This window comes from Drosophila sechellia, chromosome 2L (genome assembly GCF_004382195.2).
Source record: "Drosophila sechellia strain sech25 chromosome 2L, ASM438219v1, whole genome shotgun sequence".
NCBI lineage: Eukaryota > Metazoa > Arthropoda > Insecta > Diptera > Drosophilidae > Drosophila > Drosophila sechellia.
In genome coordinates, this window is record NC_045949.1 from 14,849,631 (window position 1) to 14,862,601 (window position 12,971).

The 12,971-nt window shown below is 41.7% G+C and overlaps 1 protein-coding gene across 2 annotated transcripts in view; it reads right to left on the bottom strand.

Moving 5' to 3' along the window:
• Positions 1-3,387: 3,387 nt before the first annotated feature.
• LOC6611339 (chaoptin) overlaps positions 3,388-12,971 on the bottom strand; it is a 37,687-nt gene continuing 28,103 nt past the window's right edge. The window contains exons 3-7 of one of the 2 annotated variants that reach the window (XM_032727031.1): positions 12,320-12,464; positions 8,523-8,633; positions 5,144-8,420; positions 5,041-5,067; positions 3,388-4,742 (exon numbers count right to left, since the gene is read on the bottom strand). In XM_032727031.1, the coding sequence (XP_032582922.1) occupies positions 4,560-4,742; positions 5,041-5,067; positions 5,144-8,420; positions 8,523-8,633; positions 12,320-12,464 (3,743 nt within the window). In that variant the 3' untranslated portion in view covers positions 3,388-4,559. The remainder of the gene's footprint in view (positions 4,743-5,040; positions 5,068-5,143; positions 8,421-8,522; positions 8,634-12,319; positions 12,465-12,971) is intronic. The other variant, XM_032727032.1, reaches the window with a different exon arrangement.

The window sequence follows — 12,971 nt, forward strand, 5'->3', positions numbered from 1 at the left end:
ACGTATGCTGAATTTTTTGAATGCCCTTTCCCGGTTTTATTTTCCTTTCCGGCAAAATGCCGGGCTATTCGTTGTGAAGCAGGAAGCAATTGGATTGATGTCCCTTGGGTGGCAAGAGACTGATACAATGCATGATCAGCAACTTGACTTTTGAAAATCTACTAGACAGGCAAAACTTGAACATGTGTATGCCTAAATTAAGATGAGGCATTCATTTAAGAAAATATATGATACCGAATAAGACGAAAAATTGAAAATAAAATTTTATTTTTATGTACTATTGATCAATGTTGTAAAATGTATTTTAGTACATACTGTTAATTGAGGTTGTCCGTGTAGAAAACTTTTACTCGATAACTAAAAACATTAAATTCACAATTTATATAAGGTTATAATAATGTTTTTAAAAAGGATATCTTTTCATTACTTTCAGATATTCAAAGTAACGTTTACTTCCCAAAGAGCATCTAAATGTAGCCCATTTCATTTAATTCGGAAATTTCCAATGCTGTTGCATACTTTCGAGAGCAGCGAGCACGTATAGTTGTATCTGTGTCTGTATCTTCGCCGGTAGCTGTGCCTGTGTCTGCCTCCGTGTCCGTGTATCCTTGCTGCCAGGACTGTTGTGTCCAGTGTGAATCTGCCTGGCATTACTGTTTGTATTGCAAAAGTTGTTGTAACTTCGTTAAAATAAGCACTCTGTTAGTTTGCCCGCTGGTGCGACGGGAAGGATCCCCCTTTTCCGTTGCCCAGTCCTATTTCCACAACACCTCCTTCCCTGAAGTTGGGTCGTTGTGTGTTTGAGCGTGGGGGCAATGCAGCAGATTTGTCGGCGGTTTTTGCCATTACTGCTATGCCGGCTAGTCCTGCTAGCCACTCCACTCCTCGTCCTTTTGCCCGCCTTTTGGTCGCCCCGATACTTGGCATATCTGCATTAGTAATGGTGAGTGGCGGCGAGTGCCAGGCAAATTGGGTGGATTTGGATTTACCTGCTCGTCGTCGGCTTTGACAGCCGTGTGTGCTCTGCTCAGCTATTCCCCGTCCCCAGCACCCACTTTCAGATAGACACCCCTCTGCATTCTGCCCCAATGTGTTGCAACATGCCTGCGAGGTAAACTTAACATTTAGTTTTCGGGCGTCAGCTCCTTGGTGGCTATTAAATTGCAGCAACTCCTAATGGCGCTCCCCAAGCAGCACACTTCCTTTCACTTTTGGCTGAGATGTGCCTGAAACAATATCGATACTTGTTAGCCAAGGCACAGGTAAAAGCCGTAAGTAGCAGTATGTACTACCAACTGCAGTATGTGTGCACTAAAAAAAAATGTTAAAAAATAAGACTGATATTTTTGTATTTTAAGTCAAATCAATTTTGAAATACATTGACCGACTGTTCGAGGACATATCAACATTGAATATAATGCAATCCTTAATAGGAACTTATATTGTATTAAGTATTATTTAGTAATGTACCTATAAAATGTTAAAATATATCAAATAAAAAATCGCAAGTACACACAACTTAGATCCTTTTTTCTCTCAGTGAATCCATTTTTAATAGTAGGTGTAGTTGCCGCTGCAGCTACAGTGCAATACCCACCGACAACTTGTACTTAGTGCCGCTTCCTTCCGACCAACACGGAAAATGGCGAGGGGAAAACTGGAAAAGGCGAGCGGTGGAAAACGAGGGGCAGGGCGGGCGTATGTGAAAGTTGGGAATTTCGTATAGCCGGGCAAACGGGCCAACAGCTCGTCGGCAGGACTGTCTGAAATGCAATTAAGTCGCATCGACATGCAATCTCCGGCGTGAGGAGGCCCGGCCGCATAAAGGACTCCGCAGGAACAACAAGTACAACCACACGGACCCACCATTCGCGGCCAAAAAGGAAGCGGTCGGTGGGGAAAGCCTTAAAAGCGCTGAAAGGTTTCAGTTATCCCCTACAAAAAAACTCGCACGCACTCGAACAAGAAGGAACAACACACACAAGCTGAAAAGGGAATCCGGCTTGACGAGGCTGAAAATACCCTCAAAGGAGCATCAGTGGTTGGTTGGGACTATTTATGAAGCAGGTCTGAAATTACGACTGGAGGAGCAGGAATTCTTATAGCCAAACTGAAATGAACATATTTCAAACCATTTATGCACGATATAAACGCACATTTTAAAATAACAAGAATAGTTCCTTAAAAAGGTGATTATATTTTTAGACCTTTTACAATTTTGTATTTCTATATTAAATACTATTTTAAAACGTATCCTAATTCAAACCCTTTTTACACTATTTAATCAGAACTAAACCATTTTTCAGCTAAAAGAGTATCCATACATTGCATAACATGCCGTGCAGAACATCATTTCGTCGAGGGTGGCAAACAAGATCTGGTTGCAATGGAATGCACTTATTGAAACACTTTTGAGCGCCGATAATCCAATTATGGCCTGACCAGGGGTTCCTCTTCCGGTCCTGCATCTACTTCTTCTTCTGCTGCCACCGGGTCCTTGTAAATTTGCTGCTCGTTTCCCCGCTTCACGTGCTGTTTTTATGGAAGACAGTAGGGGAAAGTGCTACAAGGCGAGTCGAGCCACCTGGGGCAACCGCGTCTCCCGCACATAATTTGCCGCAACTTATTTTGCCGCGAGTCAAGTTTCACACTAAAATGTGTAAAAGGGTCAACAGCTGCAGGGCAGCCATACCCGCAGTTGGAGCACAACTCCTCATTGGAGGCTAATCTCTGGGGTCCGCAGCTGATAGGGGTTAAAACAAAAAAAAAAATAAAAAAAACAAAACAAAAAGAATGAAAACACCATGACCAAATCGAAACTGAACACAATTCCCATCACTGACAAACACAAAGGGTTAATATTTCTAGCATTTTTATGTTTATTTCATATTCAATTTCTGTATCGATATTCATTTTCAGTTTTTCATTTGCTACTTTAACTTCTTCTTTTATTTAAATTTCGTATTTTTTAGCCGCTGCGTATTAAATTGAAAAATAATTGGAAATAAACGCTGGCTTGAATAAACATAATGAACATTCCATTCCGTTTGCTGTATGTACAATATTATTTGATAAAAATTCCATTCGGTTTCTTTTTTTTTCATTTGGGGACATCGGTTGTTGGGTAGAAAACTGAAAAACTGAATGGTTAGGTAAAAAAAATAAATTGGAATACCAGCAGCTTTATCGTTTGTTTGTTTTGCCATAATTCATTTGTCCACTTTGTCTCATTCAATAGTTTATTTACCAATATCATTATTATTATTTTACTTGTGCATTTTGCATCATCGTCGTGTAAACAACTACAATTAGTATCACGATTGTCATTGTTGTAACCGAAATAATATAAAAACCTAAAAAAATGCAATTCAATGAAATGGTGAGTAATGAACGCAAAAAAACAAGGGAACGTTTTTATTTCGTAATTTATTCCTCTCAGTTAAATAGCTTGGAGTTGTGTATGTCTGTGTGTGACATGATTATGCTTTTCCTTATTTTACCATTATTATTATTTTTTTGCCAAACTGATATGTACTTATATATGTCTGCGTGTGTGTTGTTAAAATTTGACTGCCCGTAAAGTTTGCAAACCGTTTTCTAGTTTTGCTGTTAGATGTGCAATGTCCGCTACTCTTGCTTAAAAAACAATTAATAATTGCTATCCAATAATTTTCATATTATTATTATATATCGTTTTATATATCTCGATTTATCTAAGTGTGTATTTGTATTTATATTAAATGTACTTATTGGCCTTGTCTAAATTGTAAATTATAGGCAAATAAAACTAGATTTTGTATTATTAGTTTGGTTTTGCAAATTCGTTTTAAAAATAGTTATATAACTATTATTAACAACTTATGTTTCTATGTTGTTCTATGGAGATGAAAAACTGGTTATTGACTATACTCTAAGTGTGTGAGTGTGTTAGGAATCATCATATGTTCGCTGGTGTGTGTATGGTTCTGTGTAAGTAATCAATTGCATTAATTACCATTAATGTTGGCCAAGACACAAAGTCATGTATTGGGCGTCAAAAGTGGAAATTAGGATAGTAAAGAAGCCATATTTAGATGAATAAGTTCGATTTGAGATAACTAATAGTTTATCATTCTGCTGGAAGTTTACGGGCGGATGAAATAAGTTTTGGTGACGAGCCTAGTATATATTTTTAACAAAATTCATAGTCAGAAATCGGAAGTAATTGTAAGATCTAAAAAAAAGTGCCCAGCACATGACTTGTTCCACTACTTATAAATATACTTTGTTCGTATGTATATAAAACTTATCATTTACGAGTGGACATAAACCGATTTGCTTGTCTTTCATTTAATTGTATCTTTATTGTTGCGGGGCTGGCTCTCACAATTAGCTATATCCCAAAAATTCGTACCTACCGATTAGTTTAAGTTCTTCATTTTATATATATTTATATATGTACATATCATACAGGCAATGATCAGTTGAGTATTTTCAGCATTTCAGCCACAGCATCGGAGTCAGTTCGGAATCCGATCCGATCTGTAAGTAACCTACTTCGCCGGCAACTAAAGCCAACATCAGAGGGTCATGGTGGTCATCACAATGGGTATCAGCAGGGCCATCGCGAAGGATAACAGGAATATGCGCTGGCCAGAACTGCTCAACGCGCTCGCCTGGCAGAGCAGATCCTCGGGAAAGATCTCCAGGATGGGCAGGTGTCGACCCGATGTTGGATCGTGGCAGGTGTTGGCACGGGCTCTCTACGAAAATGGAATAGAACCTCATTAGCCCATATTCAAAACAAGTTCAAATGGAATAAATAATGGATATCAGTGCATGCCATATTAGCCTGATAATTTAAATGAATAAGAAACCATGTTTACATTAAGCACATAATGCAATTATGGTATACATTCAGGCGGATTTCGAAATGTATTTGTATCTAACAAAACACTTTATCATTTACTTCATTTTCTGAAGCCACATACTTTTATGTATAACTTTTTCGCGCTTTGCATTAATATCATAAAAAAGGTTTAAAATAATATAAAAGCTTACGCGCATATCGGCAATCGATAGGGGTAACTTTTGGTTAAAAATCAAGATTTACACAAGGTTAAATAGAAGGATACACAGCAAAGAGTTAGGTCAAGTGACTCACCTGGACCATGCGCTTGAGGTCATCCTTCTGGATGACCTTTATTTGGGCAGACTCCCTCAGCCATCGGCGCAACCAGTGACCGAACCACACCAGTCCGCACTCACATTCCAGCGGATTGTGCGAGGTGATGAGTCCACCCATGATGCTCCGAGTTCCCACAGCATCCCAGTAGCTCTTGTTGGGGTAAAAGCTGTCGGCGGCCAGGGCGTTGATACGATTGTGCGAGATGTCGATGGACAGGTGCGGCACCTCTCGCAGGGCATAAAAAATACCGGGCGGGAGGTCGGAGATGCGTGTGTGCGAGATCTTCACCTGCAGCCGTTGACTTCGCGATAGTCCGGTAAAGACATCGGGAGCAATGGTTTGGACATTGCTGCCATATAGCTCGAGGAGTCGGATTTTCGTGTTATTCGCCAGTTTGGCGAAAAGCTGTTGGCCAATATTTGGCTCCAGGCAGTGCACCCTCAGCTGCTGCAGACCCGGCATCCTGGCCACAATCTCACCCAGATTGGCATGCGAACTGGCATGTAGCTTCCTCAGAGAACGCAGCTTGGAAAATGCCTGCGGATTGGTTACCTTCACGTCCAGGATATTCAGTTCGGCCAGGTGCCGCAAACTGGCGAGATCGTGCAGCGATATCCTGCGCAGCGGATTGTGGGCCAGATCCAATACACGAACCGATGGTGGCAGGTGCTCCGCCGCACAACTCGCATTCGTGAGCTTGTTGTGCGAGACATTGACGTGACGCAGGTGGCGCAGTGAACCCAGTGGCGACAGCTCTTGCAGATAGTTGCCACTCACATCAAGGTAGGAGAGTAGGGGAAGCTTCAGCGGCGGCAGGACATACAGTCCCATGTGGTGGAGGCTCAGCTTCCTCAGGCGCGGCGTGTGGACAAACACCTCCCGCAGGTTGGTCGTCACCAGGGGATTCTGTGACAGGTCCAGGTTGGTCAGATTATTCAGAAAACTGAACGTGTTGTCCGGCAGAATGGTGATGCGGTTGCGGGCCAAACTGATGTCGTACAGGAACTGTGAGTTGATGAACATCGAGGCATCCAAGTACTCTAGATTGTTGTGGGACATTTGGATGGATCGAAGAGTGAATCCGATGTCCGTAAATGCCGGAACTGGCCAAACGCTTAACTGATTATCGGCTATATCCAGAAACTCCAGTCGCGTGTTCATGAACACTTCTCGTGGTAGGGCCCTTAGCCGATTCGAGTTGATGCGCAGGATTCGCAGTTTCCTTAGGTTCGAGAACTGCTCCACCTGCAGCTGATCCAACTGGTTGTGGCTAAGATCCAGTTCCTGCAAGCTATTCAAGCCCTGGAAGCTGCGTCGCCTCAGCGAGGTGATATTATTGTGGGCCACATTAAGGATCTCCAGAAACTCCAGGTCACCGAAGGCGTGGCTCTGCAGCGATCCCAGCTGGTTGTGGGCCAAGTTGAGGAATCGCAGCGTGTTCGCCAGGTTCGTAAAGCTATCCGACTTAGTCACATGGTTGTGACTAATGTCCAGCTGGTAAATATACATGTAGCTGCTCAGCTCGTCATAAAAACTGGCTATGTGATTGTGACTCACATTGAGTCGTAATGGAGTGGTTGTGTTTGAAACATAAAGAAAGGATTTTAAGGATAGCGAACACAGCTGATTGTGCATCAGATCCAGGGCAGCCAGATTGGGTAGCACGGTAAAGGCGCCGTGGGAGATGTTGACCAGGCGATTATAAGACAAATCCAAGTAGCGTAGGAACTCCAAATTGTGAAAAGCATGCCGAGCTATGGTCCTCAGGCGGTTCGATTGCAAATTGAGTGTCTGCAAGTCCCCGAGGCTATGAAACGTTTGCGCTTCTAGTCGCTCCAGGCCATTGTACGACAAGTCAATTTCCACCAAATGACTATGAGCATCGGACTGAAAGAGTCCGCGGGGCAGTGTCTTTAGCTGGTTAAAGCTCAGATTGATGTAGCTCAATTCCCTCATCTGTGCGAAGGATTCATTTGAGACTTGCTTCAAATTATTGTTGTCCAGACCCAGCCAAATGAGCTGGGAAAGGGGCAAGAGGGCATCTAAGGGATCCAGGCTCTCCAGGCTTCTGGCTGGAAAGACGGCGAACGAGAGCTCCAAAATCTTAAGGGTTCTCGAAACATTCTCGAAAACCAGAGGATGATGTATGGTTATATCGTTGAAGCTCAAACTAATCTCCTGAATTTGCTCCAGTCCCGCGAAGGATCCTAAATGAAGATGGGTTATCTTATTGTTTCGCAGCAGTATTGTCTGCAGATTGCTGCCCCAAGAATCCACGGCAAAAATTCCTTCGGGGATGTCCGTGATGGAGTTGTAGCCCATGTTCAAGTAGGAAAGCTGTGTGTAGTTTTTCAGGCCGAGAACAGGGATCATGGTGAAGTTATTGCCACTCAGACTAAGAACGCGTAGATTTTCCGTGAATGAGGGAAGATTGTTCAACTGACTTATCTGATTGGAGGTCAGGTAGAGGTACTTCAGGTGATGCAGTGAGGATAAGGCTACGGGCACCGTGGTGAGTCGGTTCCTTTCCAGATCGAGATACTCCAGGGTCTCGGTTAGACCCTCAAAGGCCGAAGGATGCACTCGACTGATTGCATTGAAGGCCAATACTAGGTGGGCTATGCCCGTGGCCTTAAACACCGCCTCCGGCAGCTGGGTGACAAAGTTCTGTTCTAAATTTAAAGCTCTCAGATGAACATCGGAATAGTTTTGCTGAAAATAGTCGGACTCCAGGTTTTCAATGCAGTTCTGTCCGAGATCCAGTCGTTCCAGGTGCATTCGCAGCGGCCTCACTTGAAGTTCTTTCCACTGAACACTCCGTATAAGGTTATCCCTTAAACTTACGATTCGCAACTCTGGCAGTTGCTCGAAGAGTTGCTGGGGAAAAACTGTAAGCAGATTACTGGACAGGTCCATGGTCACCAGGGAACGCGGCAGATAGTTCCCAGCCACATTGTAGATCCGATTGTTGGACAAATCCAGCCAAAGTAGTTTTTGCAACTGTTCGAAGGGACGACCCCCTGTCACCCGATCTCCTGAGCTCGGAGATGGTGGGTAAATTGAATTACTCGTTTCTAGTCTGGTCTGCACAGCGGCCAAACTGGAAGGCTGGGAACTGTTGTCGTTTTGGGAAACTACTTCTATCGATCCACCTCCCGGCGCCACTTCGGTAATATCGTTGTCGGATAAATGTAGAGATCGAAGGGTATCATGCTGGGCATCCCAATTTCCATCCAAGGTGGTTATGTGGTTGCTAAGGAGGAATAAAATGGTTTTTTATGAAGCTAAGATAATCAGACTTCTATAATAAGTCTCATAGTTAGTTTAATTATGGTAAAATAGTAGTTAGACTTACCGTTGTGCCACCAGTCGCGAAAGGGAATGCAGTCGCTGTAGTGCATCCAGTGGCAAGTGCTGCATCTTGTTGCCAGATATATCCAAAGTCATGAGCGAGTGTGTCATCGTGCTGCAAAGGGAGAAGTACGATAAAAACGAGGACCAACGAGGCGCCACGCCTATCTGCATAAATATTTTCCAAATCATTCCACACGAACTGCAGGGGGGGCTGTTATCAAAAATATATAATGGCCAAAACTTTCACTAAAACTTTTGTTCACAACTATCAACAGTTTCCGCTTGGGTCTGCTACATCCCCCATCAACATGTGATTCCCCATCCCATGGCTCATATAAATTGACGTGCTGCCTGCCTTTTGACATATCCTACACACAAGTCGGAAAACAAATATTTAAACTTAATTAACGCGTAGCAACGGCGACCAGGCGACCCCAGCTGCCACCCCGTGGTCTCCACTTCACTTCCTCTCTAGGCCCCATTAATAGTTATACACACGCACCGCAAGCTCACCAAGCGCACACACATATGTGCGTTGGAGTGGACCACATAGGAACTTAAAGTTTTTATGATTCTAAAATCTGCTTCTAAAAAGCAGTGGTTAAAATATCGTTCCAGCTTTTTTTAACGCATGCAAGTTAGCAATACATTTTATAACGCATATGCATTTTAAATAAAATGATTTATTTACAGCTCTTGTATTCTTTAATTTATTCTTTAATTTGCACTAAGACTAACATGATGCTTTTATGGGCTAACCTGGCGTATGATTAATATTTGACATAACTCATTCGCAGTGGTGACACACTTTCGCATAGAAATTGTGTTTAAATTTTTATTACTTGTAAGGTGATAAGGAATTGAAATTTCAATAAATATAGTATAGTACTGATATTTTTATAAGGAATAGTCTCTACTAAGGTCCACCCTCGATTTCACAGCAAGGAACTGCAGAGAGAAAATCAAACAGAGTTTGGGGAAACAGCGACCTCAATTATGAAAACCACGAGGTTTTCCAAACAAGTTCCAGCCTCCTCCTTAGCGGCAACAACAAAAACAAGCGCAGCGGCATCCTTTTGTAGTTCTTGGCGTTGTTGTTTTCCCGGTCTTGTTGTTTATGCGACGAGGAATCAAACGCAAAACCAAATTTTTGCGGTTCCCTTTAAACCACTCGCTTTTCTGGCCTTCCCTTTGTTTTCCGGCTTTCTTTCGCCATTTGCCGGTAGTTCTTGATGTTATCCTGGTTTATATTGTGTCTTTGCGTGTGTGTGTGATTCGGCGCGTGCGAGCGTTTTTATCACCAAATGACTCCTAAATAACTATTGGTAACGATTTAGGCGTAAAGTACTCACAATAAGCTATATTTAGAAAGCATTGTAAAGAGAAATTCTTGTTAACTTTTTTCAAAACTAGTTTTTTTTACAGATGCGGGGCATAGAAACGTATAGCAATGACTATATATATATATAGAAATATATTATATATTTCGAAAATTTATTATTAGCATTATTAATGTGGTTGAAGTTGCTAATTTATAATATATTTTGTGGTCATTTCGAGGCTCCACTAATTAAAAATAATATATCTACATATTAAAAAATATTGTGTTCGTTGCTTATTTTTTTCTACCTTTCTAACTTTTCTTTCGTTCTAATTCTATTGAAATACCCCCACTAGCATGTCACTCCGGTATGTACATATGTACTATGTACATGGAATACCGGAGAAGTGCGCATTTATCGGCACTTTGCAACTGAACACGCAACAAACACGTAACACACAACAAGCCAATCCATATGCAGTCCCACACAACTTTAGTGCTATGTGCGTGTGCTTAATTTAGCAATGTAGCACTCTAAATTATTAATTAGCAATTTTTGAAATACATAAGTGTTGAAATATTGATGGGAACTTTTACATATGGCATCATAGTCCGCAACAGAAAATGGGAATCAAGTCTTCTCGTGAGTGTTCCCCTGTGGGTAATAAGGGCACCCAGATGCACATGTGTATATAATTGGAATTCAGTCAACATATATAGGTAGCTGCGAATGAAACCTTTACGGACCACACCTGCGGTCAAGAGCGAGTAACTCCGGGAACATGGTTGGTTTATGGTCAGCAAAAGTAAATACAAGGGGCGGTGAGCACGGTTTGTGTATGTGTCCATTAGCATTTTTAAAGTTAAGTAAAATAGCTACATTGTTTATAGGACGAATTTGTTAGCAAGAGCATTTAATAAAATATTTTTTGGTAAAATCTAAAAAGTGAGGATAAAACCTATAATAGATTAGGATATTCACGCAGTTTTAAATGTTGTGAACTTAGCCTTGATGAGAACTCTTTAATGGGTAATTAAAATTGTCCTTGCGGCTACCTTACGTATATAATTTTAGCTAAGATAATTTAAGCTGATATATTTAATTTAACCCCAGACAACTTTTCTACTAATAGACGCTGCGGCGGGAGTTTATTATGCAGAGCATTTCAAGGGGTATACTATATATATTTGGAGTAGGGAAAAAGAAGCCAGCCGATGTTAGGAGTGAAGGTAGACCTTAACCACATTTGCCAGCCTTATGAGCATTAATTAGTTTGATTTAAATTCTTAATGCCATCGGAGTGTGTAATTGTGTCTTTGGCCAACTACCCCCGGAGCTCTTTCCCCGGAAACTGCACACAGCCGTTAACTGTGGCCTTCCATTTAACTTTAGCAGCTTAATGTGTGTGCGGGTGGGCGGGCGGTACGCCTGCGGTTAAGGGGCGTGACCCCAACTCTGGTTATCCTTTGTGCTCGTTAAAAAATTTTCGCGTTTCATTTCATGGCAACAAAAAGCGTATAAGATGAAGAGCAGAGAGAAAAAAAAGAAAACCAAAAAGGCTGGCAAATGCGGTCGACTCTTCCCCATGATTTCTCCCATTCCCATTCTACACACACAAAATAACGTGGCCAAAAGTGGGAGTTGCACGGAAAGTTGCAGCCCCAGTCAAATGTGTGATGTGTAATGCGAACTGAATCACAAAACGCTGACGAAATACGAGCCTGTGTTCACTGTACTACAGTCAGCACAACAAGCACATTTCTCTTCACGTATGTTAACTTTTTCTCTATTTGGCCGTTTACACTTTGACAGGGTTATATAAATTGGTAAGTCAATAAGACCAAAATGGTTTTATAACTATGAATTTATAAGCTTTGTTATTCATAGCCACAGGCTTATGTATGTCAGAAATAAGATAAAATATTCAAAACACCCAGTTGATAATTTTTAAATTTATCTTTGAGTCAAATTGGTGGCGAAAATGTTGCCACCTAGAGCATATATTTATTCGGTTTTGCGCTTAAAATGAAACCTTTCCTATTCTCATCTTGCTCTCCTTTTGCTCTTTTTGTGATTATTTACACTCAAACAAATAGCGCTTGAAAGTTTTTCATTTTTTTTCAGCTTTTTCCGCTGCGTGTGTGAGTTTGCATTTCCCGCTTGCATTTTCAGCCTGAGTGCCCCGCTGAAAACGCGACGCCACCGCCCGTCCTCGCTTTGTTAAACTTAATTTTACGCCTTTTTTACAACTTGCAGATTTATGTTGTAAAAATATACAAAGCACTCTTCACCGGCAGACACACACGCATGCACACACTCTCACGCGGCCAGGTGGAAAAGGGGTCATGTAAATAGGCCGGCCAACTGTCCTGTCATCATTTCTCTTTCCTGGCAGGTGCTGCAGGTTTGGGTTTGGGCCATCTCCATTTCCCACCTGCCAGCGTGAATCGCCACTTTTCCAGTGGAAAGCACTCACCTGAAACTCCGCTCGGATATATCCTGCAGTTCGTTGTCGATTAGCTTTAGTGTCTTGAGACGCAGTCCCTGGAAGGTCTCATCGTCGACACTTTGCAGATGTGTGTTGGACATTTCGATGTAGCGCACACTGCTGTGCATGAACTCTGCGAAGGAACAGGAAAAAAAAGATATATTGATCTGGGATATTACAGAGCAAAAGTGGAAGTTTTATAGGAAACAGAAATCTATACATATGTATGCACTGAAAAATTCAAATCATGATATTATTCGTAATATGGCCTAAAACTCATACCAAGAAGTCATCCCAAACAATATATTTGAGGATTTTAAAATTATAAAAACATAATCATTGAAATTTTTAAATAACCCTAGTTACTTCATTTTTCTTCAGCACTATATATAGTATATATTAAAAGTATTTCACCGTGTGTTGCTTGGAAATTGCTTTAATATTGGATGTTCTCAGATCATCCCATCCAAGTCCCTTGGCAGAGTGAGAGACGTCGCAGCGATGGCGGCTATCAGTTCATCATTCAAATTGATTTTAAACGGCATTGGAAGCGTTTACCATAAACGAGGGAATATGCCAGGGCCCTCGCCAATTCCCTATGCCAACCGATACATAGATGTTGCTCCACGTCTAACGATGA